Source organism: Oncorhynchus masou, chromosome 12 (assembly GCF_036934945.1).
Source record: "Oncorhynchus masou masou isolate Uvic2021 chromosome 12, UVic_Omas_1.1, whole genome shotgun sequence".
Lineage (NCBI taxonomy): Eukaryota > Metazoa > Chordata > Actinopteri > Salmoniformes > Salmonidae > Oncorhynchus > Oncorhynchus masou.
In genome coordinates, this window is record NC_088223.1 from 91,253,956 (window position 1) to 91,274,721 (window position 20,766).

Below are 20,766 nucleotides of genomic sequence, written 5' to 3' on the forward strand. Positions count from 1 at the left end.
ACAGTATTACATACGCTTAGTCAACATAGTTACAGTAATGTAGACTAGATAACGACAGGTGAGTTCTAGAGTTCTAAATAAGAGTTATGGAGCATGTAAGTTTTAGAGTTCTAGATGAGCATTCTAGATCAGGTGAGACCTAGAGTTCTAGATGAGTGTTCTAGAGCAGGTGAGTTCGATATGAGAGTTCTAGAGCAGGGGAGTTCTAGATGACACTTCTGGAGCAGGTGAGTTTAAGAGTTCTAGATGACAGTTCTAGAGCAGGTGAGTTAGAGAATTTTAGAGCAGGTGAGTTTTAGAGTTCTAGATGAGCATTCTAGAGGAGGTTAGTTCTAGATGAGTGTTCTAGAGCAGGTGAGTTTTGAGAGTTCTAGAGCAGGGGAGTTCTAGATGACATTCTGGAGCAGGTGAGTTTAAGAGTTCTAGATGACAGTTCTAGAGCAGGTGAGTTAGAGAATTTTAGAGCAGGTGAGTTTTAGAGTTCTAGATGAGCATTCTAGAGGAGGTTAGTTCTAGATGAGTGTTCTAGAGCAGGTGAGTTCGATATGAGAGTTCTAGATCAGGGGAGTTCTAGATGACACTTCTAGAGCAGGTGAGTTTCAGAATTCTAGATGAGAGTTCTAGAGCAGGTGAGTTTTAGAGTTCTATATGACATTTCTAGATGAGAGTTCTAAATATGAGTTCTAGAGCAGGTGTTTAAGCAGTGTTGTACATACCGTTGTGTTGATGTGAGAAGCTGATGGTAGCATGGCCGGATAGGCTGACGGTACTGATGGCAACTTGGCCTGATAGTTTAGTGCTACTGGAGATGACATAGCCTCAAGCACTGCCAAGGCAGCCCAAGGGGGGACAGGAGATTTTGCTAAGGGGTTAGCCCAGACCTCCGCGTACGAGGCAGGGTGTGGGGAGCAGGCCTCTGTGTGGAGGGCTCCGTTAGGGCCCATGGCGTGGGCGACGTCTAGTGGCGGCGAGGCAGTGGCGTAGGGCAGTGTGGACACTTTGGCAGCTGAGTTCCCGTAAGATGGGGATTGGGGCTGGACGGGTGGTGACGAAGACAGGTAGGGGGGCGACTGGTGGACAGGAGTTGACTGATGCACTGGGGGGGACTGGTAGGAGGGCGACTGGTGGACAGGAGTTGACTGATGCAATGGGGGGACTGGTAGGAGGACTGGTGGACAGGAGTTGACTGGTGGACTGGTAGGAGGGGGAGGAGGGGTTGACTGATGCAATGGGGGGACTGGTAGGAGGGGGACTGGTGGACAGGGGGACTGATGCAATGGACAGGAGGGGTTGACTGATGCATGGGGGGATAGGGGGGGACTGGACAGGAGTTGACTGGATGGGGGGGACTGGTGGTGGATGCAATGGGGGGTTGACTGGGGGGACAACTGACAATGGGGGGGGTTGACTGACAGGAGTTGACTGATGCAATGGGGGGACTGGTGACTGGTGACTGATGCAATGGGGGGGACTGGTAGGAGGGGGACTGGTGGACAGGAGTTGACTGATGCAATGGGGGTGACTGGTAGGGTGGTGACTGGTGGACAGGGGTTGACTGACAGGAGTTGACTGATGCGGGGGTGACTGGTAGGGTGGTGACTGGTGGACAGGGTGCAATGGGGTGACAGGGGACTTGACTGACGAACGGGGGTGACTGGAGGGTGGTGACTGGTGGACAGGGGTTGTGACTGGTAGGGTGGTGACTGGTGGACAGGAGTTGACTGACGACGGGGGTGACTGGTAGGGTGGTGACTGGTGGACAGGGGTTGACTGACGGGGGACTGGGGGTTGACGAGGAGCAGGAGGCGGCCGACGCCTGGCCGGTCATGATGTTGGACAACTTGGCGGGCACGTTGACTGGCACAGAGTCGATGGACTCCCCATGGGCAGACATGGTGCGCACAGTGAGCTCGTGGGCTGCCATCAGGGACTGGATCTGAGACGGGCCCATCAGGGCACTGCCCGCCGTTGGGGATGACACCTCCAACACCTATAGGGTATTGCAGGAGAGGAGAGGGGGGTCAACAGCACAGACACACACTATCCTCACACCTCTGAGACAAACAATAGAAGAGTCAGCAGGGTGGGACAAGACATCACTGCAGTCGAAGCTGAATCACCGACAAATACTGTGGAACACAAACACACACCACTGTCTTGAGAAAGAGAGCAATACAGAACCTCTCCTAAAACACTGGCCTGACAGACACTCTCAATGGGCCTTTAGAGCCCAGAACCTCTCCTAAAACACTGGCCTGACAGACACTCTCAATGGGCCTTTAGACAGAACCTCTCCTAAAACATTGGCCTGACAGACACACTCAATGGGCCTTTAGAGCCCAGAACCTCTCCTAAAACATTGGCCTGACAGACACACTCAATGGGCCTTTAGAGCCCAGAACCTCTCCTAAAACATTGGCCTGACAGACACACTCAATGGGCCTTTAGAGCCCAGAACCTCTCCTAAAACATTGGCCTGACAGACACACTCAATGGGCCTTTAGAGCCCAGAACCTCTCCTAAAACATTGGCCTGACAGACACACTCAATGGGCCTTTAGAACCTCTCCTAAAACACTGGCCTGACAGAACACTCAATCCTTTAAAACTAAAACACTGGCCTGACAGACACACTCAATGGGCCTTTAGAGCCCAGAACCTCTCCTAAAACATTGGCCTGACAGACACACTCAATGGGCCTTTAGCCCAGCCCAGAACCTCTCCTAAAACACTGGCCTGACAGACACACTCAATGGGCCTTTAGAGCCCAGAACCTCTCCTAAAACAATGGCCTGACAGACACACTCAATTCAAACGAATTTCCCTCCCATCATAATTTCATCGTCTTTACATCCAAAACCTAAAACACTCTGCTCTGTGTCCAGTGAAGAAACACAATTACTACAGTTCTCGCCTTTCTCTTGTCAGCGTAGATTGTGTATCCGGTAACGCGGACCCCATTGGAGGTCCCAGCAGCATCGATGGTGACAGGTAGCCAGCTGATGAGGGCGATTCCTGGGGAGGGCCCCTGCTCCAGCTGCACGCCCAGAGGAGCGTCTGGGGGGCCTGGGAGACGAGGGATTAAACATCAAACCACGAGCAAATTTCAGCTCATAAACAGCCCCCTGACTACATTCCTCTCCTCTAATCAGGGACTGTTTTAAAGACCGAGGACACCAGTTGAGTGGAATCTCTGTCAAATCACTGACATGAATCAAACTAGCTTTCCTGTAGAAACATAAAACCAGCAGTTCCTCAGCCCTCCTTCCTTGTACTTGAGTATCTCTGATCTTCAGTATCTCTCACCGTCTCGCAACACGTACCTGCGGCCAACGTGGTGAAGGTGGTGGTGGCGGTCTTGTGTTCCCGTCTCTCCTGGGGAATCTCCCAGGGGGTTTGGTGCGGCTGAGCCTCCACCTTGACTGTGTACTGAAGGCTGGGCGTGAGGTTACCGAGGCACAGTGAGTAGCTGCCAGCCTTCACCAGTTCCATCTCCTCCTCGTTCAAGGACACAACATGCACATAGTTACTGTTGCTCGGCAGCCAGGCCAGGCTGGCCGAGGTGGCGGTGACCCGGTCGACTCTGAGCTGGGTGGGCGCCACACACACGTCCCTGCCCACCAGTAATGAGCAACGGAGCTGGTCCGAGTTGCCGCGCTCCGTCAGGCTCTGCACAGACACCCGGTAGGCCTTGAGGGTGACGTCTAGTCTCTCTAGGACAGCTTTAGTCTGGGAGCCGAAGGGCACGTTGAGCTTCAGCTCCTGGTCCACGTATACATTGTAGCTCCACACGTTGCCCCAGCCCGCTGGCACCAGCGGTCCGTCCCAGCTGATGATGATGCTCTTGGCCAGCTGCTTGATGAGGGTGAGCTTGCGCGGGTAAGGCACAGTGCCCACCCCCACCTCTAGGTCCAGATCCAGGCCGTTGGTGAGGGGGGCTGGGAGGGATGGATCCGAGGGGAACTGCTCCCCTGAGGGGACAGAGAGAGAAACCGGGACGGAGGCTGCTGGCGTAGGGTCTGTCCTCTCAGAGGTACCTGGGCCCCCAAGGCAGAGGTGGTGCTGGTGACTGGCGCTGTGCAGGCTGCTGTCCAGCAGGGAGTTGTGGGATATATCCGTGCCCTCTGGAACGTGGGAGCTTATCATGTCGTCGTCTGAGACACGCTCCACAAAGTTGGAGGGGACCAGCCCTCTTCGCCCGTCCATCAGCTCTCCTGAAGAGGGACAGAGAGAGAGGGGACTTCCGTTTGGTGTTTTGTTTGAGGCACTAAAAACTTTAACAGTGTTAAAAAAAACTAAAAACTTTTGGTGTTAATATGTAAAATTGTAACTTTCAGTGTTAACATTTCAACATTAAAAAAATCTAAATTTGAGTGTTAACATGTCAAATTGTAACTTTCAGTGCTAACATTTCAACATTAAAAAAATCTAAATTTTGGTGTTAACATGTCAAATTGTAACTTTCAGTGCTAACATTTAACATTTCTAAATTTTGGTGTTAACATGTCAAATTGTAAAAAAAATCTAAATATCAGTGTTAACATTTCAGTGTACATTTTTTTTACTTTCAGTGTTAAAACGTAAGGTTTTGGAGAAGCCCCACCTTCATAGAAGCCATCGTCATCCATACCGCCATAAACATAGATGTACTCCCCAGCGGTGAGAGGCAGCTCCACCTCTGGGTTATCATTGGGACCATCATAAGGGTTATAGCTGGAGAAACATAAAGCCATGTTATCAACGCTAAAGTATTAGAAACACAACTCATCTCCTTGTTATTGTTAACTGTTGTATACCCAGATTCTTTGTGAAAAACAAGAAAAAAACATACCGGTTCTTTAATTCTTTCTACTAATGAACGCCACTAAATCAAGCATCTAAACAATAACTAGGATCAACAACAGAGTGAAGTCACATGGCAGATTTGGCCGAAGCTGTGTCCGCCTGTCCTTACCTGTATCTGGCAATGAACACCTGTAGCTGGGAGGCTCCCCTGAGAGCTGTGTAAGGCGCTGGGGATACATCGATGTCCAGCTCCTCCACTTCACTGGCAGTGTCAACCTGACAACATGACAGTCAACAATGAGGCACTGGAAACATGTTGCACTCTGTGATGGTTTGTGGGTAAGAGCTTGACGCCGGCAATTTAAATTCCTGCAGGGTTTTGTCCAGGAAAATAATACATATTCATGAAGAAAAAAAATGTACAGCACTCACTGGAATGTCAAAACCCCCTGGCTGTCATCAGGTCAAACCTTTTGGATCAAAACCCCCTGGCGCTTGTCATCAGGTAAACCTTCCCACCCCCTGGCTGTCATCAGGTCAAACCTTCCCACCCCCTGATCTGTCCCATCAGGTCAAACCTTCCCACCCCCTGGCTGTCATCAGGTCAAACCTTCCCACCCCCTGGCTGTCATCAGGTCAAACCTTCCCAAACCTTCCCCCCCTGGCTGTCATCAGGTCAAACCTTCCCAAACCTTCCCCCCTGGCTGTCATCAGGTCAAACCTTCCCACCCCCTGGCTGTCATCAGGTCATCAAACCCCACCCCCTGGCTGTCATCAGGTCAAACCTTCCCACCCCCTGGCTGTCATCAGGTCATCACCTTCCCACCCCCTGGCTGTCATCAGGTCAAACCTTCCCACCCCCTGGCTGTCATCAGGTCAAACCTTCCCACCCCCTGGCTGTCATCAGGTCAAACCTTCCCACCCCTGGCTGTCATCAGGTCAAACCCCCACCCCTGGCTGTCATCAGGTCAAAACCCCTGGCTGTCCCAAACCTCCCACCCCTGGCTGTCATCAGGTCAAACCCCCCACCCCCTGGCTGTCATCAGGTCAAACCCCCCACCCCTGGCTGTCATCAGGTCAAACCTTCCCACCCCCTGGCTGTCATCAGGTCAAACCTTCCCACCCCCTGGCTGTCATCAGGTCAAACCTTCCCACCCCCTGGCTGTCATCAGGTCAAACCCCCCCACCCCCTGGCTGTCATCAGGTCAAACCTCCCCACCCCCTGGCTGTCATCAGGTCAAACCTTCCCACCCCCTGGCTGTCATCAGGTCAAACCTCCCCACCCCCTGGCTGTCATCAGGTCAAACCTCCCCACCCCCTGGCTGTCATCAGGTCAAACCTCCCACCCCCTGGCTGTCATCAGGTCAAACCTCCCCACCCCTGGCTGTCATCAGGTCAAACCTTCCCACCCCTGGCTGTCATCAGGTCAAACCTCCCCACCCCTGGCTGTCATCAGGTCAAACCTCCCCACCCCCTGGCTGTCATCAGGTCAAAACCCCCTCCCAGGTCAAACCTCCCCCCCCCCCCTGGCTGTCATCAGGTCAAACCTCCCCGCCCCTGGCTGTCATCAGGTCCCCACCCCCTGGCTGTCATCAGGTCAAACCTCCCCAGGTCAAACCTTCCCACCCCCTGGCTGTCATCCCCCTGGCTGTCATCAGGTCAAACCCCCTGGTCTGTCATCCCAGGTCAAACCCCCCTCCCCCTGGCTGTCATCAGGTCAAACCTTCCCCCCCCCCTGTCAAATCCCACCCCCTGGCTGTCAGTCAAACCTTCCCACCCCTGGCTGTCATCAGGTCAAACCTCCCACCCCTGGCTGTCATCAGGTCAAACCTTCCCCACCCCCTGGCTGTCATCAGGTCAAAACCCCCTGGCTGTCATCAGGTCAAACCTTCCCACCCCCTGGCTGTCATCAGGTCAAACCTTCCCACCCCTGGCCTTCCTTCCCCCTGGCTGTCATCAGGTTGGCTGTCATCAGGTCAAACCTTCCCACCCCCTGGGTCATCTGTCATCCCACCCCTGGATTGGTCAAACCTCCCCACCCCCTGGCTGTCATCAGCTGTCAAACAAACCTCCCCACCCCCTGGCTGTCATCAGGTCAAACCTCCCCACCCCCTGGCTGTCATCAGGTCATCCCCCACCCCCTGGCTGTCATCAGGTCAAACCTCCCACCCCCTGGCTGTCATCAGGTTTCCCCTGGCTGTCATCAGGTTGGCTGTCATCAGGTCAAACACCCCCTGGCTGTCATCAGGTCAAACCTCCCACCCTGGCTGTCCAGGTCAAACCTTCCCCACCCCCTGGCTGTCATCAGGTCAAACCTTCCACCCCCTGGCTGTCATCAGGTCAAACCTCCCCACCCCCTGGCTGTCATCAGGTCAAACCTCCCCACCCCCTGGCTGTCATCAGGTCAAACCTCCCCACCCTGGCTGGCTGTCATCAGGTCAAACCTCCCCGCCCCTGGCTGTCATCAGGTCAAACCTCCCCACCCCCTGGCTGTCATCAGGTCAAACCTTCCCACCCCCTGGCTGTCATCAGGTCAAACCTCCCCCCCTGGCTGTCATATGGCTGTCATCAGGTCAAACCTCCCCACCCCCTGGCTGTCATCAGGTCAAACCTCCCCACCCCCTGGCTGTCATCAGGTCAAAAACCCCCTGGCTGTCATCTTCCCCACCCCCTGGCTGTCATCAGGTCAAACCTCCCCACCCCCTGGCTGTCATCAGGTCAAACCTCCCCACCCCTGGCTGTCATCAGGTCAAACCTCCCCACCCCCTGGCTGTCATCAGGTCAAACCTCCCCACCCCCTGGCTGTTGTTCCCCACCCCCTGGCTGTCATCAGGTCAAACCTCCCCCACCCCCCCAGGCCCCCTGGCTGTCATCAGGTCAAACCCCCCCACCCCCTGGCTGGATCAATGCCTCCTGAATAGCAGAAAGCCACACACATGATTATTATTATTCTACTACTTTAAATAAAAACTTTTTACGTTTTTCTGTCGTCGACTTCCTCCTCCACATCAGAGATTTTGCAAAGAGATGTATGTATAACGTGGGCAGCTGGGCACAATGCACAGTGGATTGGGACAGTGGCCACTAACAAGCTGCTTAAACAGTAGCTTCTCTCAAAATACTCCCAGCATCAGCTTCATGACGACCGCCTTTGTTTTCCTCTGGCTAATACTGCAGGCCGACACAAACACCCTATTCCCTACAGGCTACAGTGCTTCCCTATATAGTGCAAAACGTGTTGACCAGGGCAGATACGGTTCCAATAGACACACTGATATAAATGCTGAGTGTGTTTGTTTCGTCTGGTCATATGACTAGTTACAGGGTATGAATGATACACTACCGGTAAACAATGAGAAAACAGACATCGTATTTGTAGCTCCCGCCTGGGAAAAAAACTTTTCAGGATAATCACACACAACTACTACAACCTTTTATAATCCAAAACAGAATCCACAGCACTGGGATTATCTCACTAAATATGAGATTTAGAGAGCCAGCTGTTGTTGGTAGTGTCTGGCTGGATGACTGGATGATTGATGGATGAGAGGGAGGATAGACACTCACTCTAAGTGCTGCATTTGTCTTTGGTCAATATTCTACACTACAATGCAATGTGAGAGAGACAGAAAAAAAAATGTATGCACAAAGCTGGAAACTGAATTAGAGAAGACCGAGACCAGCCAACCTCAACAAGGTCCTATTCTGTTATCTCCAACACTGATAGAAGACAGACCTCCAACCTCAACAAGGTCCTATTCTGTTATCTCCAACACTGATAGAAGACAGACCTCCAACCTCAACAAGGTCCTTTTCTGTTATCTCCAACACTGATAGAAGACAGACCTCCAACCTCAACAAGGTCCTATTCTGTTATCTCCAACACTGATAGAAGACAGACCTCCAACCTCAACAAGGTCCTATTCTGTTATCTCTAACACTGATAGAAGACAGACCCCCAACCTCAACAAGGTGTTACATCTGCTCCTGCCACGCCCTCTACTGCTCATCCTGTGTCTCCTTGACCTGCCGCCACTCCCCCTGTACTCTCTCACTCTCCCTCTCTGTGTGATTGTGTGGACAGAGACAGGTGTGCCGGAGTCAGCAGGTCCCCACCAGCTGCAATCTGTTCCATAATCAAGACCTCCACAAATACTCAGTCCTGCCACTTTCACACTGCCAGATCGTAATCTTTGCTCAGTCAGTCTACGTTTCTAGACGTTTGTTACTATTTAGATCCTGTTGTGCCTGTTTTCCTTGCCTGACACGGGTTTCCTCTCCGCTATAGTTCCGCCCGCTCTGACTCTGGTCCCTGTCTCCAGTCCCACGTCTCCTCATCCTGCTACTATGTCCTGGATTCCCCACTCTACTGCTCCCTTGGACTCCCCTCCGGACCTGCTCACCCTGTGCCAACCCCTCTCGCTCCAGCCTCAGCCTCCGGACCTGCTCACCCTGTCTCAACCCCTCTCGCTCTAGCCTCAGCCTCCGGACCTGCTTACCCTGTCTCAACCCCTCTCGCTCCAGCCTCAGCCTCCGGACCTGCTCACCCTGTGCCTACCCCTCTCGCTCCAGCCTCAGCCTCCGGACCTGCTCACCCTGTCTCAACCCCTCTCGCTCTAGCCTCAGCCTCCGGACCTGCTTACCCTGTCCCAACCCCTCTAGCTCCAGCCTCAGCCTCCGGACCTGCTCACCCTGTGCCAACCCCTCTCGCTCCAGCCTCAGCCTCTGGACCTGCTTACCCTGTCTCAACCTCTACTCAGCCTCAGCCTCCGGACCTGCTTACCCTGTCTCAAGTTCTCTCGCTGCAAAGCCTCAGCCTCCGGACCTGCTTACCCTGTCTCAACCCCTCTCCCTCCAGCCTCAAAAAGCCTCCGGACCTGCTTACCCTGTCCCCCAGTACTGCGCTCCAGCCTCAGCCTCCGGACCTGCTTACCCTGTCTCATCCCCTCAATCCAAACTCCAGCCTCAGCCTCCGGACCTGCTTACCCTGTCTCAACCCCTCTCGCTCCAGCCTCAGCCTCCGGACCTGCTCAGAACCCCTCTCGCTCCAGCCCTGGACCTGCTTACCCTGTTCAACCCCTCTCCCTCCAGCCTCAGCTTCCGGACCTGCTTACCCTACAGCCCCTCTCGCTCCAGCCTCAGCTTCCCGGACCTGCTTACTCTGTAAACATACTAAAGCTCCAGCCTCAGCTTCCGCCTGCAACACCCCCGGTCTTCCCCCTCTTTACAACAGTTCCAATTCTGTTATCTCGAACACTGATGACACAGACCCCCCCTCAACAAGGTCTTATTCTGTTATCTAACACTGCAATGAGCTGTATTTACCATTCGTATTTAACTAACAATGTGTGCTCAGAGTACAGCCAGTGCGCTATCTACAGCCAGTGCGCAGGGAGGAGTGCTGTAATACCATTGTGTGCGTAAAGCCAGTGTTCTGCTACAGTGTGCGCTAGTACAGCCAGTGACCCTAGTACAGCCAGTGTGCTAGTACAGCCAGTGCCCTAGTACAGCCAGTGCGCTAGTCAGCCAGTGCGCTAGTACAGCCAGTGCCCTAAACAGCCAGTGTGCTAGTACAGCCAGTGTTCTAGTACAGCCAGTGTTCTACAGCCAGTGCGCTAGTACAGCCAGTGCCTAGTACAGCCAGTGTGCTAGTACAGCCAGTGTTCTAGTACAGCCAGTGCCCTAGTACAGCCAGTGCCCTAGTACAGCCAGTGTCTAGTACAGCCAGTGCCAACAGCCAGTGCGCTAGTACAGCCAGTGTTCTATTTACAGCCAGTGCCCTAGTACAGCCAGTGTGCTAGTACAGCCAGTGCGCTAGTACAGCCAGTGTGCTAGTACAGCCAGTGTTCTAGTACAGCCAGTGTTCTAGTACAGCCAGTGCGCTAGTACAGCCAGTGTGCTAGTACAGCCAGTGCGCTAGTACAGCCAGTGCGCTAGTACAGCCAGTGCGCTAGTACAGCCAGTGCCCTAGTACAGTCAGTGCCCTAGTACAGCCAGTGCCCTAGTACAGCCAGTGTGCTAGTACAGCCAGTGTGCTAGTACAGCCAGTGTTCTAGTACAGCCAGTGTTCTAGTACAGCCAGTGTTCTAGTACAGCCAGTGCCGTGTGAGAGAGAAAGAAAGGCTAATGACGTTTTTTTTTTTTAAATCTATGAAGTCTGACATGCAAATCCACAGGACTAATAATGGCATTTATTGGAGACAACCCATGATCTGGATGACTTGAGGAATATTTGAGTCCAATTGATTGAAAATAGCTTAGCAGTTATTCTCATGACAAAAAAAAAACATTTGTGCTAGTGTCGCAAATTATAGTACATGCTAATATTTTTGCTACTGTACCAGAGTTAAACTAAAACTAACATGCTGAGTCAGTCTGAAATGCCCACAGTTATGCCCTTAGTAAGACTACTCCACCACCACACATGATTCCAGGTCATGATTTAAAGTTAAACGGGAAACTCTCCATTTGAAACAAATTGTGATTCTCCCTCGTGAGTAATGATTCTCCCTAGTGAGTAGTGATTCTCCCTAGCTATTCTCCAAAGTGAGTAGTGATTCTCCCTAGTGAGTAGTGATTCTCCAAAAAGATTCTGAGTAGTGATTCTTCCTAATAAAGTGGTTCCTCCAATGAGCAGTGATTCTCCAAGTGAATGAGTAGTGATTCTCCAAAGTGAGTAGTGATTCTCCAAAGTGAGTGATTCTCCCTAGTGAGTAGTGATTCTCCCGAGAGAGTTATTCTCCAAAGTGAGAGTGTAGTGATTCTCCAAAGTGAGTAGTGATTCTCCCTAGTGAGTAGTGATTCTCCCGAGAGAGTAGTGATTCTCCAAAATGAGTAGTGATTCTCCCTAGTGAGTAGTGATTCTCCAAAATGAGTAGTGATTCTCCCGAGAGAGTGTAGTGATTCTCCTAGTGAGTAGTGATTCTCCCTAGTGATTCTGAGTAGTGATTCTCTCTAGTGATTCTCCCCAGTGAGTAGTGATTCTCCCGAGAGAGATTCTCCCGAGTGAGTAGTGATTCTCCCGAGTGAGTAGTGATTCTCCCTAGAGAGTAGTGATTCTCCCGAGAGAGTAGTGATTCTCCCGAGTGAGTAGTGATTCTCCCAGAGAGTAGTGATTCTCCCGAGAGAGTAGTGATTCTCCCGAGAGAGTAGTGATTCTCCCGAGAGAGTAGTGATTCTCCCGAGAGAGTAGTGATTCTCCCGAGTGAGTAGTGATTCTCCCGAGTGAGTAGTGTCCCGAGAGAGTAGTGATTCTCCGAGAGAGTAGTGAGAGAGTAGTGATTCTCCCTAGTGAGTAGTGATTCTCCCGAGAGAGTAGTGATTCTCCCGAGAGAGTAGTGATTCTTCCTAATGAGTAGTGATTCCCTCTAGTGAATGAGCAGTGATTCTCCCGAGAGAGTAGTGATTCTCCCGAGAGAGTAGTGAGAGTAATGATTCTCCCAGTGAGTGAGTAGTGATTCTCCCAGAGAGTAGTGATTCTCCCTAGTGAGTAGTGATTCTCTCTAGTGATTCTCCCTATTCTCCCTAGTGAGTAGTGATTCTCCCTAGTGAGTAGTGATTCTCCCTGGTGAGTAGTGATTCTCCCTGGTGAGTAGTGATTCTCCCTGGTGAGTAGTGATTCTCCCTAGTGAGTAGCGATTCTCCCTAGTGAGTAGTGATTCTCCCTAGTGAGTCTCCCTCCCCGTGAGTGCAGCGATTCTCCCTAGTGTGAGTGATTCTCCCCAGAGAGCGATTCTCCCTAGTGAGCAGCGAGAGAGTAGTGATTTCTCCCTAGTGAGCAGATTCTCCCTAGTGAGTAGTGATTCTCCCTAGTGAGTAGCGATTCTAGTGAGTAATGATTCTTCCCTAGTGAGTGAGCGATTCTCCCTAGTGAGTAGCGATTCTCCCTAGTGAGTAGCGATTCTCCCTAGTGAGTAGTGATTCTCCCTAGTGAGTAGTGATTGAATGATATGAAACAGGGCTGGAGCTCTCACCTCATGTGGCGTGGGGCTGGTCCTGCGTGGGCTGTGGTGGGGGCTGTGGTGGGACTCGGCTGACTTGGGGGAGAGGTGGGTGGTATCAGAGGCAGACTTGGGGGTGCTGGAGGACTTGGTCAGGCTGATGGTGGGCAGCTCACGGTGCTTTACGGTGGGGGAGCGTGTGAGACCCGTAGCGTGAGGGGTGGCCCCCATCCGTAGAGTTGCTGCCACATCTAGGAGTAAGAAGACACTTCAAAAGCAAACATATACCACTTCTTTTTTTTCATGTTTATTAGGTAGGACAGTGAGAGAGTGAGAGGAAAGATAGAGCGTGGGTTGGATCGGAACCCATGTGAGCAGCAGCACGTGTTCTGGAGGCAGTGTCCTAGACAGCTGGCCACCCCAGGCCACACACATCTAACCCCAACTCTCCTGCTTGTAGTTAGCTAGGTGGTTGGCAAGTGGTTGGTGTGCAGGCTGCTAGATGGATATATGGATGGATATATAGATGGTTATATATGGATATATCTATGGATCGATGGATGGATATATGGATGGATATATGGATATATGGATATATGAATGGAAATATGGATGGATGGAAATATGGATATATGGATGGATATATGGATGGATATATATGGATATATGGATATATGGATGGATATATGGATGGATATATGGATGGATATGGATGGATATATGGAATGGAATATATGGATATATGGATGGATATATATGGATATATGGATGGATATATGGATATATGGATATATGGATGGATATATATGGATATATGGATGGATATATGGATGGATATATGGATGGATATATATGGATATATGGATATATGGATATATATGGATATATGGATGGATATATGGATATATGGATATATGGATGGATATATGGATATATGGATGGATATATGGATATGGATATATGGATGGATATATGGATATGGATATATGGATGGATGGATGGATAGATATGGATATATGGATGGATATATGGATGGATATATGGATATATGGATATATGGATGGATATATGGATGGATATATGGATATATGGATGGATATATGGATGGATATATGGATATATGGATGGATATATGGATGGATATATGGATGGATATATGGATATATATATGGATATATGGATGGATATATGGATATATGGATATATGGATGGATATATGGATGGATATATGGATATATGGATGGATATATGGCTGGGTATATGGATATATGGATGGATAAATGGATGGATAAATGGATGGATATATGGATATATGGATGGATAAATGGATGGATACAGTAGGGACTTTAAGGGATACTTTAAGGCCAGCTGTGGCCAGGTTTACAAAATATCATGTTCTCATACGGGTCTGTATCAAAGGGAATTTATCAAGTGGAATCTCTTTCAAACTCATTCACGGCAAAGGTAATACATTTCTACTATCTACATGGAGATCCACAGCTGGAACAAACACTTTACTTCAGCTATCTTCAGTGTAAAATGCATCTTGGTATAAACTATGGGTCAACTGTGTCTGAGGGAGATTCGGTAGTAGTATTTGAAAAGGAGGCCGAGGGGGCATACGAAGGCCATATGAAAATATACATTTATTGGGATGGGAAGTGTATATCATGAGGGGAATAATAGTGAGTATGAGGAACGTATTAGTCTCATTACGGTAATATGACATGGTTGTCATAGTTGTGGTGATATCATGGGAATAACAGTTGCCCAATGGTGTGCAATAGTGTCATTACGGTAATTTGAGATGGTTATAATAGTTATGGTGATATCATGGGAATAACAGTTGCCCAATGGTGTGCAATAGTGTGATGACGGTAATAATGGTCACTTTGGTTACCTCCGGTGAGGCCCACCCCGTTGGTCAGATGGCAGAGAGGGGGTTAGTGAGGATGGTGGAGCCAGACAGGTCCAGTTTGCCAGCCTGTAGTCTGAAGGTCTCCAGCTCATGGCTGAGCAGGCTGAACTGTTCACTCTGGCTATGACACTTATCCTCCAACTCCCGCACCTTAGACTGAAGAGCACAGAGACAAAAAAAATAATATAAGTACAGGTTTATATCGTTCCTTTCCATTTAATTTCTAAACCTTTGAAATCATATTTTTTTTTTACGTTTTAACTTACATTAAATGACCTAAACTATCATGCAGTGCGTTAGAGCAGCAAGCTATAGCTCAGTGATGAAAGACGAGTGTCGGGCACCAGATGCAACTGTAATGTTGCGGGTGGGGAGAGAGGGTGGAGGGTGGAGGCTTGGTTTGGAGTGCTGAGCCTCGTGATGACAAACCATTATCTGTATTAGGCCCAGAGAATTGTACCTACTGAGGAGCGGCTTCTACGGACAAACTTTTAACGTCTTTGAACTTCATAGTCGGCTTAAAGTTGGACCAGAGGAGCTAGCTAGCTAACAGAGTGGCACCAGAATTAAAACGTGCCTTACATTTTAGTAGTTGATACATCCAATGTGCCCTAACTAGCATTGAAAAAGTTTAAACATTCTTCGTTGATAAAACATCTCTCAATCTATCTATTTAATCACGCTTGAAACTTCAGTAGGGTACAGCTACGCTTCAGAGGGGGAGGGGCTACAGCTACACTTCAGAGGGGGGTTGGGGCTACGCTACACTCAGAGGGGGAGGGGCTACAGCACTTCAGAGGGAGGGGGAGGGGCTACAGCCACGCTTCAGAGGGGGAGGGGCTACAGCCACGCTCTCAGAGGGGGAGGGGCTACAGCTACGCTTCAGAGGGGGAGGGGCCAGAGGGGGACAGCTACGCTTCAGAGGGGGAGAGGGGCTACATGCTTCGAGGGGGAGGGGCTACGCTTTGAGGGGGAGGGGCTACACTTCGAGGGGGGGGAAGGACTGAAAGAAAATGCTTGAACGTAAAAAATGTTTATGAACCGGTTTCCATGCTTTTAAAATAACGGTTCTGAAACAGTATAGAACACTTTGTTCCAGCTCTGATTCTGCTTCTTGAAAATGTCTGTTATTTTCTGGAAACAGTTCCAACCCCTGATTATAAAATGCAAACACTCACTTACAATTACAATAATTTTTTAAAATTAAAAGACAAAAAAGGTAGGAAAAGGAGGGTGGAGGGTGAGTAACAGGTTAACAGAAGTAGGTGTTGGTTTTATGGGTAAGGTGACAAACAGAATCTGAAGTGTAAGCGAGTTGCATGTCCTCCAACACATGGTCGTGCAGCACTCACAGTCACTCTAGCAAAGCCATTACATAGCCACAGCTGAGTCAGAACACTCTACAGAATGAATACTCTACCGTGTTTACAGAATACTCTACCGTGTTTACAGAATGCTCTACCGTGTTTACAGAATGCTCTACCGTGTTTACAGAATGCTCTACCGTGTTTACAGAATGCTCTACCGTGTTTACAGAATGCTCTACCGTGTTTACAGAATGCTCTACCGTGTTTACAGAATGCTCTACAGGGTTTACAGAATGCTCTACCGTGTTTACAGAATGCTCTACCGTGTTTACAGAATGCTCTACCGTGTTTACAGAATGCTCTACAGGGTTTACAGAATGCTCTACAGGGTTTACAGAATGTTTACAGAATGCTCTACCAGTGTGTACAGAATGCTCTACAGGGTTTACAGAATGCTCTACAGGGTTTACAGAATGCTCTACAGGGTGTACAGAATGCTCTACAGGGGTGCTCTACAGGGACAGAATGCTCTACAGGGTGTACAGAAGGGTTTACAGAATGCTCTACAGGGTGTACAGAATGCTCTACAGGGTGTACAGAATGCTCTACAGGGTTTACAGAATCTACAGGGTTTACAGAATGCTCTACAGGGTTTACAGAATGCTCTACAGTGTTTACAGAATGCTCTACCGTGTGTACAGAATGCTCTACAGGGTTTACAGAATGCTCTACAGGGTTTACAGAATGCTCTACAGGGTTTACAGAATGCTCTACAGGGTTTACAGAATGCTCTACAGGGTGTACAGAATGCTCTACAGGGTTTACAGAATGCTCTACAGGGTGTACAGAATGCTCTACAGGGTGTACAGAATGCTCTACAGGGTTTACAGAATGCTCTACAGGGTTTACAGAATGCTCTACAGGGTGTACAGAATGCTCTACAGGGTTTACAGAATGCTCTACAGGGTTTACAGAATGCTCTACAGGGTTTACAGAATGCTCTACAGGGTTTACAGAATGCTCTACAGGGTGTATAGAATGCTCAGGGTTTACAGAAGGTTTACAGAATGCTCTACAGGGTGTACAGAATGTTTACAGGGTGTATAGAATGCTCTACAGGGTGTATAGAATGCTCTACAGGGTGTACAGAATGCTCTACAGGGTGTATAGAATGCTCTACAGGGTGTATAGAATGCTCTACAGGGTTTACAGAATGCTCTACGGGGAATGCTTACAGGGTGTATAGAATGCTCTACAGGGTGTATAGAATGCTCTACAGGGTGTATAGAATGTACAGGGTGTATAGAATGCTACAGGGTGTATAGAATGCTCTACATGGGGTTTACAGAATGCCCTACAGGGTGTACAGAATGCTCAGGGTGTACAGAACAGAATGCTCTACAGGGGTTTACAGAATGCTACGGGGTTTACAGAATGCTCACGGGGTTTACAGAATGCTCTACAGGGTTTACAGAATGCTCTACAGGGTTTACAGAATGCTCTACAGGGTGTACAGAATGCTCTACAGGGTTTACAGAATGCTCTACAGGGTTTACAGAATGCTACAGGGTTTACAGAATGCTCTACAGGGTTTACAGAATGCTCTACAGTGTTTACAGAATGCTCTACCGTGTTTACAGAATGCTCTACAGGGTTTACAGAATGCTCTACAGGGTTTACAGAATGCTCTACAGGGTTTACAGAATGCTCTACAGGGTTTACAGAATGCTCTACAGGGTTTACAGAATGCTCTATAGGGTGTACAGAATGCTCTACAGGGTTTACAGAATGCTCTACCGTGTTTACAGAATGCTCTACCGTGTGTACAGAATGCTCTACAGGGTTTACAGAATGCTCTACAGGGTTTACAGAATGCTCTACAGGGTTTACATAATGCTCTACAGGGTTTACAGAATGCTCTACAGGGTTTACAGAATGCTCTACAGGGTTTACAGAATGCTCTACCGTGTTTACAGAATGCTCTACAGGGTGTATAGAATGCTCTACAGGGTGTATAGAATGCTCTACAGGGTGTATAGAATGCTCTACAGGGTGTATAGAATGCTCTACAGGGTGTATAGAATGCTCTACAGGGTGTATAGAATGCTCTACGGGGTTTACAGAATGCTCTACGGGGTTTACAGAATGCTCTACGGGGTGTATAGAATGCTCTACAGGGTATAGAATGCTCTACAGGGTTTACAGAATGCTCTACAGGGTGTATAGAATGCTCTACAGGGTGTATAGAATGCTCTACAGGGTGTATAGAATGCTCTACAGGGTGTATAGAATGCTCTACGGGGTTTACAGAATGCTCTACGGGGTTTACAGAATGCTCTACTTGGGTTTACAGAATGCTCTACGGGGTTTACAGAATGCTCTACGGGGTGTACAGAATGCTCTACAGGGTTTACAGAATGCTCTACAGGGTGTACAGAATGCTCTACAGGGTTTACAGAATGCTCTACAGGGTTTACAGAATGCTCTACAGGGTGTACAGAATGCTCTACAGGGTTTACAGAATGCTCTACAGGGTTTACAGAATGCTCTACAGGGTTTACAGAATGCTCTACAGGGTTTACAGAATGCTCTACAGGGTGTATAGAATGCTCTACAGGGTTTATAGAATGCTCTACAGTGTTTACAGAATGCTCTACCGTGTTTACAGAATGTGTACAGAATGCTCTACAGGGTGTATAGAATGCTCTACAGGGTGTATAGAATGCTCTACAGGGTGTACAGAATGCTCTACAGGGTGTATAGAATGCTCTACAGGGTGTATAGAATGCTCTACGGGGTTTACAGAATGCTCTACGGGTTTACAGAATGCTCTACGGGGTGTATAGAATGCTCTACAGGGTGTATAGAATGCTCTACAGGGTGTATAGAATGCTCTACAGGGTGTATAGAATGCTCTACAGGGTGTACAGAATGCTCTACAGTGTTTAGAGAATGCTCTACAGGGTGTATAGAATGCTCTACAGGGTGTATAGAATGCTCTACAGGGTGTATAGAATGCTCTACGGGGTTTACAGAATGCTCTACGGGTTTACAGAATGCTCTACGGGTTTACAGAATGCTCTACGGGGTTTACAGAATGCTCTACTGGGTGTATAGAATGCTCTACAGGGTTTACAGAATGCTCTACCGGGTTTACAGAACTCTCTACAGGGTGTACAGAACTCTCTACGGGGTTAGCGTCAGCCCCCAGTAAGTTTCTATAAGTGTCTGGTTTCACTTCTTGTTGTGGTGGGAGTTTCCTGGGTACTGATGTGACAGGGGCCTGCAGCTACATGAAACACAGACACAAGCGAGCGCACTGACACACACACACACACACACACACACACACACACACACACACACACACACACACACACACACACACACACAGCTTCCTGTCAAACCTCTCACCTACAACACCAAGCAAAGCGTGTACCAAATGACTGCTAGCATGAACCAAGTCAAATGGGGACAGACAGCAAGTAGATCCAACTGACTACACAGAATGTGAATAGAATTTCCCATTCTCTTGAGTCACTGTGCTGCTCACTGTAAAACAGATCAAGGTCCCAATAGAGAGACTGGGTTAAACTACTTTGAGATGAGAGAAAGACAATAGATATAGAGAGGAAAGACAGAGAGATAGGAAGAGAGCGAGAGAGAAGAGACAGAGAACCCCCACTATATTAGGGTCAAAGTTCGACTGCCTAAGAAAGCAGGCTAACTCTATCTTAACACCCTGAGCTTAAATCCCAAGCCAATTCTCTTATGACCAAGGTTCCGTGCACTCAGCCCAGCGGGGTACTGGAGTCCATGCCATAGATACACTCTAATCTAGCAGCAGAGTCACCCGGTCCCGGGCTGTTTCACACATACACTGCTTGGGAAGGATGGTTTGCAGACATGCACACACACACACACACACACACACACACACACACACACACACACACACACACACACACGTCGGAATCAGAGGGACTCTGTGTCCACACAAAGGGATTATTTAAAATGGACACAATTAACACTAGGCCTGTATGTAACTGATTGAAACACACAGCTGTGTAGGAAAAGGCACATAGTACAGTACAGTACAACACACTTACACACACACTAAACCTGTCTGGAGCCTGTCGCCTTACAGAGAGCACAAATCAGCATGCTCATGCTGTAGTCAAAGCCTGCTACAACATTATAGACCACCTCCACTGTAGCTAGAGAACATTAGAGGCCAACTTTGCCTTTCCATAAATACCTCACCAGAAACAACTACCATCAGGCTATCACCGGCGCTGACGTTTACATTTGTCCTTCATTGAAAAACTAATGAGCCACTAACTTGTTGCACGGACACCAATGTCTATGGGTTTGTAGAGGTTGGGAAGGGGGTGGTTGAGGTTGGGAAGGGGATGGTTGAGGTTGGGAAGGGGGTGGTTGAGGTTGGGAACGAGATGGGAACGGGGTGGTTGAGGTTGGGAAGGGGGTGGTTGAGGTTGGGAAGGGGATGGTTGGGAACGAGATGGGAACTGGGTGGTTGAGGTTGGGAAGGGGGTGGTTGAGGTTGGGAAGGGGATGGTTGAGGTTGGGAAGGGGGTGGTTGAGGTTGGGAATGGGGGGTGGTTGAGGTTGGGAACGGGGTGGTTGAGGTTGGGAACGAGATGGGGAACTGGGTGGTTGAGGTTGGGAAGGGGTGGTTGAGGTTGGGGAGGGGATGGTTGAGGTTGGGAAGGGGTGGTTGAGGTTGGGAAGGGGGTGGTTGAGGTTGGGGATGGGAAGGGGGTGGTTGAGGTTGGGAAGGGGGTGGTTGAGGTTGG

At 49.2% G+C, this 20,766-nt stretch overlaps 1 protein-coding gene across 1 annotated transcript in view; it reads right to left on the minus strand.

The window, feature by feature from the left end:
- The window catches only part of LOC135549428 (peripheral-type benzodiazepine receptor-associated protein 1-like), a 73,283-nt gene that overhangs the window by 26,849 nt on the left and 25,668 nt on the right, over positions 1–20,766 (minus strand). The window contains 9 exon segments of the mRNA XM_064979398.1: positions 717–1,121; positions 1,643–1,990; positions 2,914–3,065; positions 3,323–4,213; positions 4,603–4,712; positions 4,954–5,060; positions 12,758–12,975; positions 14,625–14,655; positions 14,658–14,798. Coding sequence (XP_064835470.1) covers positions 717–1,121; positions 1,643–1,990; positions 2,914–3,065; positions 3,323–4,213; positions 4,603–4,712; positions 4,954–5,060; positions 12,758–12,975; positions 14,625–14,655; positions 14,658–14,798 — 2,403 coding nt within the window.